Below are 20,021 nucleotides of genomic sequence, written 5' to 3' on the forward strand. Positions count from 1 at the left end.
ACAATGCACTAAAATTATCTATATCCAAGCCATATTCAAATTTCTACAATTGTCAAAAAAATATTTACTAGCTAAAAAACAAAACAAAACATACCAGTGTCCATCCAAGATTCACTGCATTTGACTTTTTAAAAAATTGATTTTAGAGAAAAACATCGATTTGTTGTTCCACTCATTTATGCATTCATTGTCTGATTCATGTATGTGCCCTGATGGGGGAATCAAACTCACAACGTTGGCATATCAGGACAATGATCTAACCAATCGAGCTACCCAGCCAGGGCTCACACATTTTATTTGATTATGTTTTTTCTGCTCTTTATGTTAGAACAGTCTCTCTCCTGACATATTTTTCATGGCATCCCATTTTTTAAAAAGACCGGGCTACATGTCTTATGGAATGTAGGACTAGCTCTGTTGATCTCGCAGCACTGGGTCTAGCAATAGTAGACTCTATGCATGTTTGTTGATAACGGTTATGAATAACAATCACAGTAGCTAATTTTCATTGAGGGCTGGCTCTTTTAGCCAGTGTACTCACACTCATCTAATTTGATCCTCACGGAAATCTTATGATATTTTATTAGTCTCATTCATAGCTGAGGAAACCAAAGGCTTAGGAAAGAGAAGTGGCTTGCCTGACATCACTCTAAAAGGGGCCAAAGCAGATGGTAAACTGCCTAGTCAGAAAGGGGGCTCACTGTTTCTGATAGATCCTCCCTGCCCCCAACTGGTGGGCGGAGTATGGCGTAACCTGCACCTGCAGCCTGGACATTCTCTCTCACCCTATGAACTCTGGACCTACTCCTTTGCCCACCCTCATCAACACAACTTTCCATCTACTCTCTACCATCAACCCCTCCTTCTCTACATCCTGCTGGATTTGTCTGTCACTGGCTTGAACCCTCATCATAGCCACTCCAACCTCAACCTATTGGACCACTAACTTAACTCTTACCTATACCAGACCTCAACGCACCCTATACAACAACTCTCTCTTTAATACGGAAAACACTACCTGTTTAACAAATACCTCTCAAACCACTACCTCAACTACTCCTACACCTTACTACTGTGCACTATCTATAAATTTACCCCCGCCCTTAGCCTGCCCTCCACTGGGTATTTTTCTCCTCTGTGGGACTACAGCCTACACCTGTGTCCCCCAGGGCCTGTCACACTCTGTCTTTATGTCTTCCTAACCCCCAATCTTTCTATCAGAACAGAGGAAGAAACTCGAATCCTCTCTTGGTCTTCTCAGACCTCGCCACAAAAGGGCAGCCCTTGTTCCCCTCTTAGTGGGTAAGGGAGTCCTCACTGCAGTAGGGACAGGAGTAGGAGGCATTTCCTCCTCTATTAATTTCTACCACAAATTGTCTGCTGAATTTTCAGAAGATATCTCCATCATTAGCAATTCCCTTGAATCCCTTCAAAGGCAGGTAGCCTCCTTAGCAGCAGTAGCCCTACAGAACCAGCGTGCTTTAAATCTCTTGACAGCAGAAAAAGGGGGTACCTGTGTCTTTCTTGGGGAAGAATGCTGCTACTTTGTAAATGAATCAGGAATTGTCAAAGATCACATTAAATCCCTCCGGGACAGGATTGACCAAAGACGACATAACCAGCTAGAAGTGGGGTATACCATCTTTGGCTCACTTACCTCATGGCTCCTCCCACTATTAGGACCACTGCTATTTATTCTTTTAATTTTGCTCTTTGGCCCCTGTCTCATGCGCTGTTTCACTAGTTTTTTGCAGAACAGAATGTAGGCGTTTGCCAACCAGAAGGTGGTAGAGATCTATCTGGCCTTGAATTCAGAACCTAGAGACACCTATGTCACCAGAATCCTTGAGACCCCTAGTAGACGCCCCTGAAGACATCCCCTCTCAGCAGGCGGTAGCTACGGAAGACGGGCCTTCGACCCCTGACCTTGCCCGGACTCTCAATTTTTTTTTTAAACTATTACCAAAAGCCTGGAATGATAGATCCTCCCTTCCCCCAACTGGTGGGTGGAGTATAAGGTAACCTGCACCTGCAGCCTGGACATTCCTGAGTACCTAACCAGGCACCTTATATGGACTATACATTGAACCACCAATCAACACCTGCCAAATACAGCCCTTGTCCCTATATGACCATACATTAAGCCACCAATCAGCACGTGCCGAGTACCCTAAGCCCCCATACCTTCCCATTCCTCCCCTCAAAAGGTGTGTTCACCTCTGCACGTGTTGCTGTTCTTCCCTTGCGAGACAGCCAGGCGGGTCCTTCTCCTCTAATAAAGCCTGTAGTCCTGGTTTTTTGCATTCTGTCTGATCTTTCAGTTTCTTGAACCAATGACCCCAAAGCTGGTCTGTCTGGATACACATACAGCGGTATGTATGTAATCGGTAGCACTGCTTACTAATTTTGCCAGGCCTCAAGTGCGTTTGCTTGTTTGTTTTTCAGTATCCTCCAATTGTCAAGTAAAAGGCATGGCAGAGTAGACTGTCAGTATTTGTGGAATGAATGAAAAGTGAGTAAGTGAATGAATGGATGGAAACGTGATCTTCATACACCAGAGGAGTCCTCTGGGTCTTCAGCGCTTACTCCGGAGACCCTGGCCCAGGGAGACTCTGGGGCTGGGGCTGGGGCTGCGGCTCCCGGGCACCGGACGTCTAGAGTCCCGCCCATCAATCACTTCGACAGCCTCTCACCAGGTGAGAAGCCGGGACCACCTTGGTGCTTTGGTGTTTTCATCTCCCTCCCCTGCGCTTTCCCCCTCCGGCCCTGCAGCGGGGCTCCGGTGGCTCCAGTTCAGATCCAGGAAGGCCCGCATCCACCCCACAGGCGCGGGCTCAGAGTCCACCCCGGGCCAGCTCCCGCGGCACACGCCCACCTGTCCGCCGCGCAGTCGCAGCACGAGCCCGGCGCGCCCGGCCTCCCCGCGCCCCGCCGTGCGCGGCCAGTGCGCAGGCGCGGCGGCCGATGCGAGTGTCTATGTGCGGGCGAGAAGATGGCGGCGGCGGGGGAAGCAGCGTGAGGAGTCGGGCGAGCGACAAGGCTCATTGAAACGGGCCGCCATGGCCCTCCGCAGCCCACAGGTAGCTGCCGGCCCGTGCTCTCGGCTGGAAGGGGCCCCGAGACGCGGCGGACGGGCAGCAGGGCGGGCGGCGGGCGAGCGCCCGCACCCTGGCCCGGAGCGAGGCGTGTGGGAGTGGGGGAGGGCGCCGGGACACGCTGCCTGGGACTAGGCCCCGAGCCTCCCGCAGTCTCCGTGCCTCGGCCGCCCGCTGCCGCGGTCTGCCCCGCGCCGGAGCCCGCCGTCCTCTGCCCGTAGGAAGCAGCGGGAAGAGGGCGTGGGGGGGGGGGCGCGAAGGGGTTAAACCTCCCAGGCTGGACCGCGCCGACTATGGAAACGGGGCCCTTGTCACCCGGAGAGGCAGCCTGGGGGCTTCGGCAGGCCCATTGGGCGGCAGAGCTCCAAGCACTCCCGTAGCCTCTCTGCCCCGAGCGAAGCCACCAGATTTGGGGGTGCCCTGTTTCTCCCCGTCTCCACAGGCTGCTTTCTCAGCTTGATTGACCACGGGGGGCTTTGCTTGCTGGTTTACTAGTTTTTAGACTCAAGTCATTAAGGAGCATCCTTAGGTTACTGTTGCAAAGAAAACTAAAAATAAGTCGCCAGGACTGTACTTTTACTCGCGAGTGACATCTTTTGCACGAATCCATGTCAGCCTGCCTGACACTATGCACCCTGTCACAACAGTATCTAAAGGTTAGGGGATGTTTATAATAATCCCACAGAGGAAAGAAAGTAAAATGCACCTTTCGATTTTAGGGAGATGTGTAGAGTTGAGTTCGAGTCACACTCCTCCCCTCCCCCATTACAGATACTCTGGATAAAAAATCAGCATGTGTTATTTGTCAAGTTTGCTGTAGACTGCTGATTTGTTAACATCTAATCCCTAGAAGTTACTGCACTTGGTTTATACCGTCTCAATGTTCTTTTGTATTAAATATGGGGGAATGAAACAAAGTAGCTATTCGGTAAACTGGTGGCCGGTAAATCCTAACCCTTTTAAAGTATTGGCTTTTGTTGCCTTTTCGGAAATGAAGTTGATTTTAATAACTGTTGTAATTAATGCGTGTTGTGGAATTTAAAGCGTGAAAACCTTTTAAAAAATTAAAACTACAGAGTTGCAATTTCATTAAACTATTGGTACTGTAGTTAGTTTGCACTAGAAGTTTCTCCTTTTAACTTTTTGTTCATGTGTACATCTACTCTTTAGTATTTAGTATCGTACTTGGTACAAAAAAGAGACTTAGTTGAACAATTTTTACAAATGTGTAGTTAAAAGATTTTAAGAGATTTGGTATTTGCTTTTTTCTCAACTTAAAATATGCATGCAAATAGCTTATTATAGTAAGTATGGACAGGTTCAAGTGCATTGTGAACTGATGTGTAATAGAGTAGTCATGGTGTCCGGCTTGTGTGGCTCAGTTGGTTGGGTGTCGCTGAGCACCCAAAGGTTGCCGTGTTTCGATTCCTGGACAGGGCGATTGATGTTTCTCTGTCAACTATGTTACTATCTCTCCCTTTCTCTCTCTGAAATCAATAAAACAAAACAAAACTATATTTTAAAAGAAAAAATATTCATAGTGATTTTGAAATGAAAAAATAATGTCAGGCACAATTCACTACCATTATTATAGGCACTAATCACAATGCAAAATTGATTGAAATGTTAATTAGCAGTGATAATATGTGAACCTAATTGTAATTTTGTTTTCATTCATTGTTCTAGTACTGTATTTATGTTTTATACAACAATATGGCCTATATACATCTTTATAAAATCGGAGTGGCAAAAGTTAGCTGAACATAAATGCTAGCAGCACTTTGGGGATATTCTTTTAAAGTATGGTTTAAATGATATTAAGTTCTAGCATGGAGAGTTTAGCAATGGAAATAGTATGATTTCTCTCTTTTTAAAAATTTTTAAAAAAATATATTTTATTGATTTTTTACAGAGAGGAAGGGAAGGGATAGAGAGTTAGAAACATCGATGAGAGAGAAACATCGATCAGCTGCCTCCTGCACACCCCCTACTGGGGATGTGCCCGAAACCAAGGTACATGCCCTTGACCGGAATCCAACCTGGGACCCTTCAGTCCGCAGGCCAACGCTCTATCCACTGAGCCAAACCAGTCAGGGCATGATTTCTCTCTTTTTTAAAGTATAGTAATGAAAACAAGTAATGAAGTTATATGTGATGAGATTTAATGATCGAATCCTGCTTGAGTCAGGTTGAGCATTTTAATAAATTTTACTCAGTTACCTGCTGTCCTAAAGGTCCTTCAGCCTTAAAGGCCATTCATTCATTAATTCAACAAACATTGATTGAACGCTTACCCTGAGCTAAGCACTATGATATGCATATTGCTTGTTTACTATTGGGAATAACAACCACAAGTTAACAGTAAGGGTCCTGTTTATCTTTAAAAAATATATTTTTATTGATTTCAAAGAGGGAGGGAGAGGGAGAGAGAAACATCAGTGGTGTGAGAGAATCATTGATTGGCTGCCTCCTGCATGCCCCGCCACTGGGGATGGAACCCACAACCCTGGCATGTGCCCTGACTGGCAATTGAACCTCCTGGTTCATAGGTCGATGCTCAACCATTGAGCCACACCGGCAGGGAGTAAGGATCCTATTTTAAAATTGGATTAAGGTTACAGTTTTAAAACTTTATATATATTATGTCTTATTTCCATACTCTTGATCGAATTCTGTTTCCTGAGTTGATATGAAACAGTGCAAAACTTGGAAACATTTCTGATGCCAATAGCTTTCAATATTTTAACCAAGACAAGTGATGAACTTTGACAATTGAAATGTAAGTACCTCTCTAATTTATGAATATTTGTTGTCGAGAGGGAACTGATTAAATTATTTGGGATAATTAATTTGAACAGATTAGTTCTGCCTTAAACCAGAACAAATTTTTGTGATCATTGAAGTCATTTATAATGACATCCCCACAGTAATGCTTCCTATACCCTATTAGATATCATGCGGCTACTGCTGTCCTGGTCCTCTGCAGCAGGTTCACCTCAGTCTTTTCATTGCCTTGAAATAGTGGGGCCCCCACATTTTACACTAGGGGATATTTTGGATCCAATTTTACAGCATATGGCAGAGTGTTACTACAGGATGTCCCCCCCAAAAGGTATACACTTTTGATTATAAAGTCAGTGTTTATTAACATATAGTTCATTCTTTTTTTTAAAAAAAAAAATATTTTATTGATTTTTTTACAGAGAGGAAGGGAGAGGGATAGAGAGTTAGAAACATCGATGAGAGAGAAACATCGATCAGCTGCCTCCTGCACACCCTCTACAGGGGATGTGCCCGAAACCAAAGTACATGCCCTTGATCGGAATCGAACCTGGGACCTTTCAGTCCGCAGGCCGACACTCTATCCACTGAGCCAAACCGGTCAGGGCAATATAGTTCATTCTTAAAATGTAAAAGAATCTATAGAAATAAGTGTGTGTACATTTTTTTGGGACACCCTATATATTGATGAATATCTTTATATCTGACAACTGTATTAGTAATTCTTGAGATATTTTTATTGGAGTCTTACATAGGAGCAACTGAAGTATATAAAATTATTTATATATAGGATACTTGGAGATTCCTTTTTTCCTTTGCATACTGACAGCAAAGTATTGAGACATATCCTAAGACTAGTTACGCTATTTAAAGTTTGTGAGTTGATGGTTGTTGCCTCAGTGGTTTCTACAGAACAGCAGTGCAGGTGAATGGAACTCAGGGCCTTGCCCTCATGCTCTGGAGCCCATATTGTTGGGACCAGAGTGTACTGAAATTACAGTGAATAATAAGTGGATCTGCCTCGTTCTAAACTCCTCTTAGAGCAAAAGTTAGGATATATATTCCAGAGCTTTTTTTTAAATGTGGAACTGGCATGATTTAATAGTGTTCACATAGGAAAACTTAAAGGAGAAAATGATTACAAAGCTTAATGGTTATTCACTGCCAAGCCTAGTGACACATTTACTTTGTGCTTTCTTTGCTCAGAAGAGAGTATTCAAATACTTGAGAAAAGTCTCTCTCTACTTGAAGTAGTTACATCAAGGTTATTTTTGTTTGTTTTAGTGTTTTTACAGATTTCAGACATGTAAGTACTTGCTAATAATGGATCTGGTTTTTCAAGTGGCACATTAAAGGTTGTTGCTCAGGACATTTCTTACTTTCTAATATACCAAGTATGAAAAATAGGAAGAGTTTGCTTTTGAATTTGTAATTAGACTTATATTTCTATTAACTGCCACACATACAAAAATCACTGTGGCACAAAACAGATAAATCTGTTTGCAGTGGAATTTACTGGCCTTAGGCCATTGGATTACTGTCATTTGTCACTTTAGTGCTATTTCAGCAGTGTAGATGTTCATTTTCAAAGACTTACATGTGCTTGGACTGCAGTTTTTCTGTTCATTGAATTGATCTTCCAAAAAGTCTTTCTATGACCATTTCTGTCCACTGGCTGGATTAAAAATTTGTGAAGGTATACTAGTAATAAAGGTAGCCCAAGGGGTATGTTCATAGTATTTGTTTCAAGACTCAAACATTGTAGAATCTATCATAAACCTAGATGTGGAGTCCTCAGAATGTAGACTTTTCACGAGCTGGCTGCTTTCTATTTGAAAGCTCCTCAGCCATACCCCATTTTCAGCAGAAGACCCGAGAAACCAGAAGCTGTCAGCCAGTTAACTCCATTCTGCCCTGTCTTGAAACATGCCTTGCTGCGGTTGTCCTCTCCTGTGAATAGGGTAGGTGAGGTATTGAGGTAGAAGTGTGGTTTGGGACAGAGAGAGGCAATGCGGAGAATTAAAGCATGTATTTCTAGGCTTTTTCTTTCTGGCTTCCTTGAGAATTGTTAGATGATAATATGCATGTATGGTATTAATCCAGTGCCTGCCACCAAGTGTCTACACACTCATGATGACTAGTCTTCTGATTTTTAGGCTCATCCCAATTGGTCTTTGCAGCTTTTTTGGTTGCCATTCTTTAGATCAATTCTCTATTTTTCTGGTATCAGCGCAAGGGCCATTTCCTAAGACTGCACTCTCTTACTCAAGTAATAGAAATGTGTTAGAAATGAAAGTGCATCCTAATAGGCTGGGGTCCCCACTATTCTGCCTTCTTGGTATTACATTTAGTCCCTGCTTTCCCCCCATATTTGATAGTGGTGGATTTTTGTTTCTTCTTTCGTCTTTATGAAGAAACTAGAGGCCTGGCGCACAAATTTGTGCACAGGTGGGGTCCCTCGGCCTGGCCTGTGATCGGGGCAATTGGGGCCACAGGAGGTTGGCTGGGGGAGGGGCCGCGGGAGGTTCTGATTGGGGCTGATGGGGCCAGCTGGCCAGGGGGAGGGACCGTTGTGAGGTTGGCTGTGGGAGTGCACTGACCACCAGGGGGCAGCTCCTGAATTGAGCATCTGCCCCATGGTGGTCAGTGCATGTCATAGCGACTGGTTGACAGGTCTTTTGGTCATTCGGTTGTTCGGTCGCTTAGGGTGTGTGTGTGTGTGTGTGTGCGCGTGCGCATATATATATATATATATATATATATATATATATATATATATATATATAAATAATAGAGGCCCAGTGCATGAATTCGTGCATGGGTGGGGTCTGGCTGGCCCGGCCCCAATCAGGGTGGATTGGGGCCGGGCCTGTCGGGAGGAGGAGATGGTGGGAGGTTGGCTGGCAGGCCTGGCCAGCTGGGGGGAGGGGCCGAGGGCGATTGGCTGGCAGGCCCCACCCCTGATTGGGGTAGGGGGACCAATCGGGGCCAGTGGCCTGGGGAGGGGCCATGGGTGGTTGGCCGTCTGGCCCTACCCCTGATCAGAGTGGAATGACCAACCTGGGGTGGAGCTGACTGGGGGGAGGAGTCGCAGGCCAGTTGGGGTGGTGGGGGCCCATCAGGGGCCGGGCTGGCCGGGGGGAGGGGCTGCGGGCGGATCCGGGTGGGACTGGCCCACTAGGGGCATGGCTGGCTGAGGGGAGGGGCCGCGGGAAGTTGGCTGGCCGGCCCCACCCCCTTAAAAACACAAATTAAGACTGCATCTGTTGCCAAAACCAGTTTGGCTCAGTGGATAGAGCGTCGGCCTGCGGACTGAAAGGTCCGGGGTTCGATTCCGGTCAAGGGCATGTGGCTTGGTTGTGGGCACATCCCCAGTAGGAGGTGTGCAAGAGGCAGCTGATCGATGTTTCTCTCTCATCGATGTTTCTGACTATCTATCCTTCTTCCTTCCTCTCTGTAAAAAATCAATAAAATATATTAAAAAAAAAAAAGACTGCACCTGTTGCCTGGCCAGAGTGGCTCAGTTGTTCTGTGCACCGAAAGGTTTCTGGTTGGATTCCTGTCAGGGCACATTCCTGGGTTGCAGGTTCAATCCCTAGTTGGGGAACGTCCGGAAAGTAACCAGTCAGTGTCACTCTCTCATGTTGATGTTTCTCTCTGTCTCTCTCTAAACCAGTGGTCGCCAACCAGTGGTCCGTGAGGTCCAAAAGGTTGGCGGCCGCTGCTCTAAACATATCCACAGGTAAGGATGAAAAATAATAAAAACAAAATAAAGTATGTCTTTAAAAAAAAAAAAAAAAGACTGCCCTTGTTATTGTGGATGGGAGTCCCATGAATATTATAGCCCCCGACCCCCACCTGAGCTATAGTCCTTAGCTGAGATCAACTGATTGCACTGCAAGTGGTTGGTGATGGCTTTTTGGACCATTTTCTTAACTTTAGTCTTCTCACTGTTGACAAAAATAGAAGTTTACCATTGTGATATGTGTCAAAAATGTTCATTTTTGTGTTTAATATATTGAGTAAAGCTGGATATCAGTATAAATTACATTTTGCAAGCCATGGACCTTGTGAACTAGAACTGCCCAAGAATATTTAATATATGGTTCTGCATAGAAAATTTTGATTTGCCTTTGGTCTAACGAGGTGTTACAATCTGCATTCATTGTTTCCACGTAAATATTATAGTGTCATAGTGTTCTTTGCACAGTGCATTTTTATTTTATATCATTTAAATTTAGTCAGGACCAATTAACTTGTGAATTTATTTGGTGTTCTGATAACTGTCAGGAGGATTTCTCGTAGTTTTTTTTTGCATCTGTGTTTCTCTTATTGTAGACAGTTTTAACTCTAGAGGAGGCAGCAATGCCTCTCTTTTTTAAAAATATATTTTTATTGATTTCAGAGAGGAAGGGAAAGGGATAGAGATAGAAACATCAATATTAAGAGAATCATTGATTGGCTGCCTCCTGCACTCCCCCTACTGGGGATCTAGTCCATAACTGGCGCATATGCCCTGACTGGGAATGACCTGGTTCATGGGTTGAAACTCACCCACTGAGCCATGCTGACTGAGCCAATCTTTTTCTTTTTGATAAGAGATGTGGAAGCTTTGGAGGAATAGAAGAGAATTTGAAAATGACATTTAATTCTAGAATTTGGGGAGATGCTTGCCCAATGTGGTGAATGAACACACACACACACACACACACACACACAGTTTTTCTTAAATATTGATATTTAAGTAGAAATTCCTGTTAAATGGCTGCCAGGATATGTACATTTATTTGAGACCTGGGGTTGACCTTCTGGGTTGATCTGATAATTGGAAAAGGGAGAACATGTTTATTATAAAACATTAAGGATTCAGTAATTGACGTGGAGAATGTTGTGCAATTTATAAACTACATGGTTTATAAAGTGCCATGGCTGGTTTGACCCTTGCAGCAACTCTGTAACATATTGTTATTACCATTTTACACAAGTAAAGTGAGACTCAGAGAGGCTGTGACATGGCTTTTAAGTGAGTAATTAAGGACTTAAAAGCAGGCCTTTGAACTTCTAAATTCTTTGCCTGTTTTACTTTACCAAGCTGCTTTTCTGGAAGAGATTGATAAAAGGATAACATTTCATATTATGACTTCCCATAGTAATTCCTCAATGAATGTTTATGATGGACAAATGAATGACATGAAGATTTAGCCCTAGCTGGTTTGGCTCAGTGGACAGAGCGTTGGCCTACGGACTGAAGGGTCCCAGGTTCATTTCCGGTCACGGGCACATGCCCGGGTTGCGGGCTTGATCCCCAGCAGGGGATGTGCAGGAGGCAGCCAATCAATGATTCTCTTTCATCATTGATGTTTCTATCTCTCTTTCCTTCTCCCTTCCTCATTGAAATCAATAAAAATATATTAAAAAAGATTTAGATGTTTAAAGATGGAATATGTTACTATTACTGTTACTAATATGTTAATAATTAATTACTAAATACTGCATGGGATGCATTTTGATATAAGTTCTTATTAAGGCATGCTAGTTCTAAAACATGCAAACAATATAGAAGTATGTAAGTTAAAAAATATAAATCAATCTCTTCCTCTCATCCTTAATCTTCAGTTTGATATATATTTCTATGCTTTTTTTCTGTTAGGGCATTTATTTATTGGGTGATTGTTCTATTGTTCATAATACATACAGTCCTAAGCAGATAGTCATTGAACTGAACTTTTTGGAGCAAATCTTATTTTTAAAATTACTGAAGGCACCTATTCAAATATAGTTTTCTTATTTTTGCCCAATTTTGTCAGGGAATGAAGCAGATGTACTGGAGGTAAAAGTGGCTCATTGGGACCCAGTATACTGAGGATTATGGAAGTGCTGTAGAAATTTCTGAGTAACAAAATGTCTAAACAACGTTTTTCTTTAAAAGAAAGGGTATTTTGAAGACATTTAGCCCCTTAATTGTAGCAGTTATATTTTCCAGTTTTTTTGTTGTAAGAGAGGTCTGATTTAAATTCAAATTATTGTTGATAGGTCACCACTGCACTAGAAAAGATTACTGAGAAAATAAATCTTTTGTTGGAGAGATTGTAGGTCATCAGCCTGAGTGAATAATGGGGAATTGGGTAATTAACCTGGGTATGTTCCTATCTTCTTCAAAATCAGGTTTTCTTCTCCTCTCCCTTTTGTTTTTATCAAAATACTGCAATGGCAAAAAAGAAAGCACTCTCCTCCCACTCCCCACCTCAGGTCCACCTCCCCAGAGACAACTGTATTCAGCCATCCACTTCTGACTAATCAAATGCAAAATCAGGCCTTCTAAGGGTAGCATTCCATTTCATTTGGAATTAATTTTTAGGGCATCAGACCCTTATTCAGAAGTACATATGAAGGACTGTATATCTTGTGGGGTTGTTCAAAAATTTTTGGTGGCTGGGCATTAGCAATATAGAGTTGAAAAGAGAGTTTCTGTGCTTTAGAAATTCACTGAATAGTGGGGAGAGAAATCGGGTAATTGGTGAGTCCTGTTTAGGGTAGTAATTCACGTAACAGGTGTGAACAGCATAGTCAAGAGCATTCATTTATTCATCACATAATTATTGAGTGGCTCCTGTGTACCAGGCACTGAAGATGGAGTGATGAGCAAAAACAGTCATTGTCCCTCTTTCAGGGAGCTTGCTATCTAGTGAGGGAGACAGTGCTCCTCAGATAATCACAGTAATGCATGTATTATTCCTAACAGAAATGTGTCCAAAAGGAAGGGAACACAGTCTGTTGGCATGGCCTAGGGAAGTCCAGGAAAGGTTACCCCAGAATTGGTGCCTTAGCTGAGAGCTTGAGACAATGGGAACAACATGTGCCTTGTCCCTGTGACTGGAGTGAGTTTGGAGCGTTTAAGGAACTCAGAGAAAGCTAGTGTGTCTTGAGCTCAGTGCTGAAGATGGGAGGTAGACAGCAACCTTGCATTCTTTCTTAGAAGATACTGTCTACCTTGAGAAAAACGTGGAAGAGGGCATGATACAGCACTTGACCATAGAATCTCAAAATCAGATTGTATTTTGGCTTACACTCTCACTGCTCTATGTAGAATAGACTAGCAGGGTCACAGTGGCAATAAGATCAGTAGGAGGATTCTTGGACTTTTGACTAGGGAGGTTGTAGTAGATAGAAATGGCATAATCTAAGAGATAATAGGGTGTACCAGTAAAGTGGTTTGAAAAAAGGAGAGTGTAACTGTGTGTCAGGAGAAGCTGGGAAGATGTTTCTTCTAAAAAGGTGACATTTAGAGATAGAAGCATGAGGACAAGGGCACGTAGGAGAGAACATGCAGAGGAATAGTCTCAAAGCCTGCGGCATGTTTGGGAACCAGATAAAGAATTATGACTGACTGATGTATAGGGTGAAGTGATGGGGCAGGAATCGGAGGAGAGGTGAAGGACCTTGGTAGACCAAGCCAAAGACTGTGTTTGATCTTGTAAGCAGGTGGGTGTCTGTGGGGAACCACAGGTTTTCGGAATAATACCACAGGTTGTAGGAAGTGGGTAGGTAGTTCCATGCTGTGTTAGCATTGCTGATTGAGATGATTGCACAGAGGACTCGTGGGTTGTCAAGGCTATCACTCTTCGGGCTCTCCTCTAGGTCTGGGAATGAATTCTCTGCTTACCTCAGCACCTCAAGCATCGCAAACCCCAAAACTTCAAGGAGAAAAATGTAGGGCATTCTGTTGGGGACATCTGAGGCAGATTAATGCCAGGAAAATAGCCCTTGAGTGTCATCAGTGATAATTGGATAGAGTCTTTAGGGAAGGTCATTTGGGGACGTGATTCGCTTTACTTTTTTAGGGGAGGTACCTTTAAAAATAAGCTTTTTTTCTTTTCATGCTCCTAGAAAATAAGAAAGCATGAAAAACGTATCACCCATTATATCCCACGATTCTGAGATAACTGCTGTTAATACAGGTGTGGGGAAAAAAAAAGGTTTACAGTTCATATGGAAAAAGACATGCAGGTTATGATTATTACAGTAGCTTTATTAACTCAAAAGAATGTCACGATAATAAGACAAGTAATACAATAATTAATAAATGAATAATACAAGAGTAAACTCCGTGTTTCATTACTCACAACTGTAAACCTACTTTTGCCCACCCTGTATTCTGAAACGCTTCCCTTGAGTACTTTTTGTAGTAAACTTTAGACATTTGGGGTCATTTTATATAGTAGTATTTAAATTATGATCCTTGGTCATGGTCTTCTCCCAAGATAATCACCTGGCACCGTGATCATCATCCAGACATGCTGATTAGAGATCCCTGTGACCAGGCCCCAAATCTGTGTTTTGGATGACTTCTGCATGTTATCTTAGCCACACTCAAGTTTCAGAGACTCCATACGATTTTTGTTGTTGTTGTTGAAGTATTTTTCCATTGATTTTTAGAGAGGGAGGATGGAGGAGAGAGAGACAGAAAGAGAGAGAGACAGACACATCAATCAGCTGCCTCAAGCATGCACACCAACTGGGGTCAGGGATTGAACCTACAACCCAGGTATGTGACTTTGACCGGAAATCAAACCTGTGATCCTTTGGTGCAGCCGCCGATGCTCTAACCAGCTAGCAGTGGCTAGGGCTCCATATGGTTTTGTTTACATCTTTTTCCACTTAATCTGTTGACCACTTTCTCATGAATGGGATTAACTAAATCATATTTTGAACAAAAAATTTTTAATTTCTCCAATCTAGGTTAGGTGTGAACAACAACCAAAAATATAGGTTGTAACACTCTGAAAGGTGATATTATCTAATTTTAGCATTGAGTGGAATAAATTGTGGAAACAGAAGCAGCTGAAAAACCTGAAAGTTTTGAAGATCCACCACACTGGATCTTCACAATGAGATTTTAGTTTTGTTGAAGTTCATTAACTAACTGATTAATTCCTTCTCATCAAACTCTTTTCAGCTCTTGCTGTATGCTGGAGTGTTTGTTGGGGTTTGTAAGTTGTAAAACGCAATTACAAAAATACACGTAAGTGTGAAAATGTTCCCCAAAGCTGCAGATGATTTGCAGATGACTGCTGTGCTCCATATCATGAAACAGGACCTAATGATCAGTATGGGAGCAGCGCAGACTCCACCACAGCTCATTTTAACCGTGACTGTCTGATGTCCCGGAGGTCCGAACTAACTTTCTAATTCACTTGATTTTGGGTCAAAATCTCTTTGGGGATGTGTGTACACAGCCAGCCAATTTGCCATCAGAAGTTCTTGCTGCTTTATTTGGTTACTGGTCATGGATTTATCAGCTTAAGAAATTTTTGCCTCCAGTTTTTCACAAACTGGTGCTAAAAAAATAATTGCTCTTGGTACTTTTTTAAAAATATATTTTTTAATTGATTTCAGAGAGGGAGAGAGATAGAAATAGAAGCATCTATGATGAGGGAATCATTGATTGGCTGCCTCTGCACACCCCCCTACTGGGGATCAAGCCTGCAACTGAAGCATGTGCCCTGCCTGGAAATTGAACTGTGACCTCCTGGTTCATAGGTCGATGCTCAACCACTGAGCCATGCTGGCTGGGCTGCTCTTGGTTCTTACAGAACTCTTGGCTTTCATGTAAGAACTACACAGTGTGAGGTAAGTGCCAGGAGCATAAACTTTCTTTTTCATCTGTGACTAGAGTTCTGTTTAGTGAGAAAGGCAAGGGAAAAAAAATCTTAATGTACTCTTCAGTTTTGGCTGGAAGCTTAGCTGAATATAATTTGAACTTGACACAATGATTCTGTAACAGTATTCTAGCAATGACTAGACCTGGACACAGAGTTACCAGGACTGAGTTTCAAAAGAGTTTGCCTCTCATCCCAAGGTACATGTTGAACAAATGAGTGTTTTTTTAAAAAAATATTTTTATTGATTTTAGAGAGGAAGGGAGAGGGAGAGCTAGAAACATCAATGATGAGAGAGAATCATTGCTTGGCTGCCTCCTGTAAGTCCTACACTGGGGATCTAGCCCGCAACCCAAGGCATGTGCCCTGACCAGGAATCGAACCGTGACCTCCTGGTTCATAGGTCAGTGCTCAACCACTGAGCCACACCAGCCAGACCAAATGAATTTTTTTTTAGGTGGACAGAAAGTTAAAGTACCTTTTGTTTCTTTGCCATTGATTTCTTCTTGGGTGATAGATTTGAGTTAGCTTTGTTAATTAGTTCATCACTTCTCTATGAAAAAGGCAAGGAATCCCATGTTTGTGGCTTTGAGGGCCCTGTGGACTTTGATTCTGTAGGTGCTTCACCTTTTCTCCTATGGTCGGTTGGCCATTCGAGGAGGCCTGCAGCCTGCTGGGCCTGTATTGAGCCTCGTGCCCAGGGTGGTGAAAAGAAGACATGGCCCTGCTTGGTGAAGGTAACACCAGACAGATGGTCGTCTAACTAGAGCTCTGGCAGGTGCCCTTAAGTAGGCGTTCAGGGGCCCTGAGGGTGATCTGATGGGTCCCGGAAGGTTTTTTTGAATATGTGTGTTCTGGTTCTCCTCCAGTGCCTCCACTGCCTAGCACAGCATCTTGCCTTAGCTGTGTGTCCAATGGGTAAGTTAATTGACAAGAGGGACCAGTTGAAGGAAATAAAGAGCACACCTGGTTGTCATTCAGTATGTTCAGGGCTGCATGTGGGTTTGTTTTGTTGTTTCTGGTTCTGGCAATGAAGAACGACCACAGCATACAGATCCATGATTAAGAAGAGGTGGGCTGCTATTCTTATTTCAGATTGATGATAATTTCTGCAATAAGAATGCATGGGTGACCTCTAAGCTTCCTTTAAGATTTTTCATGGCTCTCTGTATCTCTGTTATGTAGTTTCTTCAATCCAGGTGCCTGACCTGTACATCAGATATTTCTCTCTGTTTTGTTTCGTTTTCTGGGCTGTTTTTTAAAAATGTAGTTCTGAGATCATAGGACAGTTATTGATGCGAATAAAATGTTTTCACCATAGCTTTCCCATGCCGAGTTGGTAGGCCATGGCAGTGATCCTTTGATGACATGGCAAGAGCAAATGCCCTTATCCCCTAAATTTGAGAGCCAAGGAGATGTCAGCCTTCAGGTAGAAAGCCTGTGTGTCAATGATGAGCTTGGAAAGAGAACTTTTCAGTTGGCTTACCTGTTATTTTTTATATTTGCCACCTTTATCACCATAGATATCCCAGCCAATGTCATCATTAATTCACTAGTTTTTTAATATTTTCTTTCATTTGTTTAATTTTTTTTCAGTTACAGTTTACATTCAGTATTATTGTGTATTAGTTTCAGGTGTATGGATCCATTTTTTTAGTTGTTTCTAATTGTGAGTTGATTCTTTTCTCAGAGCTAATTAGAACACAATAGTAAACTGAAGGATAAATGTCTTTTAATTCATTAATTATTTTGGAGGCATAGCTGGAGTTATATTTTGCTAAGTAATATAGAAGAATAATTCGTATTAATTGAAAACACTACTTCCTGGCTGGTGTGGTTCAGTTGGTTGGGCATCGTCCCATGCACCGAAAGGTCACTGGTTTGTTTCCAGGTTGGCACATGCCCAGAGATGGGGGCTCGATCCTAGGTAGGGGGAGTGTAGGAGGCAGCCAATCAATGATTTGCTCTCACATATATGTTTCTCTCTCCTCCCTTCCTCTCTCTAAAAATCAGTAAAAAAATCTTTGAAATACTTCTTTGTCAGTGTGACATGGCAAATCCTTAGCTATACAGCATCCGTTTTGCATTCATTATTTTAAGCAGATAGTGATTTTGCATCTTTTACTGCTTCTAAGTAACTTTGGTTTTCATTAACAACCAAAGCAACTCATTAAGGGGAACATTTGTACTTCCTCCTTAAAATTGGAAGGAGAGGGGTGTATGTACAACTAACATAAATACTTCTTGTTAGGCAGCTCTAGATTTTCCAAGGTATTTGAAGAGACCATTGGCAAGGCCAGCAAATCAGAAGAAAACCATTTATGTAGAAGCTCTGATTTAGTGATGCACCTTCCTTTCTAGCAGGTGGCCTTCGTAGCCAAGCTTTTGTTGGTTTGGTTCCAGCATATTTCATTAAGTGAGAAATCCTGTAGAACAGATGCGTTTACAAGTTTTTGCCCATGTAGCACTCTATTTAAGGAAACACTGGAGTTTTGATTCAGTGTTGTTGGCAGTAGTTGTCCATGTGTGCAGTGTGGGGTTTGAGTAGGTGGTCAGGGGATTTAGGCAATTATAAAGGCTGAGCTATGTGCCAACGGTCTGAGGTGGTAATTGAGTGATGATGACACAGAGGCTTAAATAAAGGCAGGCACCCTTACAATGATAGCATGGAGCAAAATACAAATACGCACAGTAGTTTAGGTGGTGTTTGTGTATCACTAGTAAGAATGTTTGGACTAAGGAACATGAAATCTTAAAAAATAAAAACAAACCCAAATCTGAGATCACAGGACAGTATTAGATGTTTACAAATACAGAGTACTTAAGAATTCTATTTATGTAAATGAAAGATTAATTCTGTGGTCATTGGTATTCAAGAGCTGTTTTATAATACAGCTTTATCCTCATTTGTAGACGTGCATCAGTTAATTAATTTGATTTTGCATGAATTAAAAAAAACCTTATTGTGTTATACTTTAACAATAAATGTACCCATTTTAAGCTTGCAGTTGGACTTTTTAAGACATTTTTATTGGTTTTTGAGAGGAAGTGAGAGGGAGAGATAGATACATCAATGATGAGAATCATTGATTGGCTGCCTCCTGCACGCCCCCTAGTGGGGATCAAGCCCATAACCCAGCATGTGCCCTTGACTGGAATCGAACTTGGGACCCTTCATTCCGCAGGCAGATGCTCTATCTACTGAGCCAAGCCGGCTAGGGCTAAAGTTTTCTTTAAAGTTTCATCAATTTCCTTGATGATGTTTAATTTAAAAATTAGATATAATATCTTAATTATATTTAAAGATTATACTTAAAAATGAAAACTGTGCTCCTGGCTGGAACATCTTTGGTGATGGTTAAAAACAATAAAAACCTGCTGAAACCGGTTTGGCTCAGTGGATAGAGCGTCAGCCTGCGGACTGAAGGGTCCTGGGTTTGATTCCGGTCAAGGGCATGTACCTTGGTTGCGGGCACATCCCCAGTGGGAGGTGTGCAGGAGGCAGCTGATCGATGTTTCTCTCTCATCGATGTTTCTAGCTCTCTATCCCTCTCCCTTCCTCTCTGTAAAATATCAATAAAATATTTAAAAAAACAAACAAAACAAACAAACAAAACCACAATAAAAACCAGTCAGAGCAGTCAAGTTAAAATTTTGTCAGCCCACTTATGACTGGGTGTCTAAACTACCATTGTGAGTTTGCAGAGGTTATCATTCCTTATCCCTAGAACTTTATTTGTTGTGGTTTTTCTCTTTTCTTTTTCCTGAATTCATTTGTTCAACGAAGTATTTTAAGCACCTACTAGTATATGCCAAGTACTGTATTAACTGTTCAGGATACAAAAATGAATTTAACTTGGTTCCTGTTTTGGAGGCATCTTATCTAATAAAGAGGGAATATGTAAATTGACCATCATGCTGTAACAAGATGGCTACGCCCACAGCAGAGACGGGGATACCGTAACACAAGATGGCTGCGCCCACAGCGGAGGCCGAGTTCCCATAACCAGCTTTAACGAGCAATCAGCCAGGACCTGAGGCTGCATGGCACTGGGCCGAGGCCGGGGACCTGAGGCTGCGCACCCCCCCGCCCCCCGCCTTGTGGGGCTTGACGGGGGACCTCAGGCCGCGCCCCTCACCCCGGTGCCAGGCAAGGGGACCTCAGGCCGTGTCCCCCACCCCGCGGAGCTTGACGGGGGACCTCAGGCCGTGCCCCCTGCCTGGCGGGGCTTGACAGGGGACCTCAGGCCGTGCCCCCCCACCCAGCGGGGCTTGATGGGGTTGGCACCGGCCGGGTCTGGATCTAGCCCAGTGGGGGTGGGGCCGCCGGGTCTAGGTCTCTCGTGATTTCGAGGCCCACATAGGTGGGCAGGGACTTTACTCTGGTTTCTGGTTTCCGTGGCACGCCCCAGATTCTGACAGGAGGTAGATTTTCATATACATTTTACTCATTTTCTTTCATCTCTGACACTTCTATTACAGAGAA

General features: G+C 43.0%; 1 protein-coding gene across 2 annotated transcripts in view; it reads left to right on the top strand.

Moving 5' to 3' along the window:
• The first annotated feature begins 2,949 nt into the window (after positions 1–2,949).
• Positions 2,950–20,021, top strand: part of USP10 (ubiquitin specific peptidase 10) — a 64,161-nt gene continuing 47,089 nt past the window's right edge. For both annotated transcript variants that reach the window (XM_080645619.1, XM_080645620.1), the window contains exon 1: positions 2,950–3,080. In XM_080645619.1, the coding sequence (XP_080501745.1) occupies positions 3,060–3,080 (21 nt within the window). In that variant the 5' untranslated portion in view covers positions 2,950–3,059. The remainder of the gene's footprint in view (positions 3,081–20,021) is intronic.

Source organism: Plecotus auritus, assembly GCF_963455305.1.
Source record: "Plecotus auritus genome assembly, chromosome: 10".
In the NCBI taxonomy this organism is placed as follows: Eukaryota; Metazoa; Chordata; class Mammalia; order Chiroptera; family Vespertilionidae; genus Plecotus; species Plecotus auritus.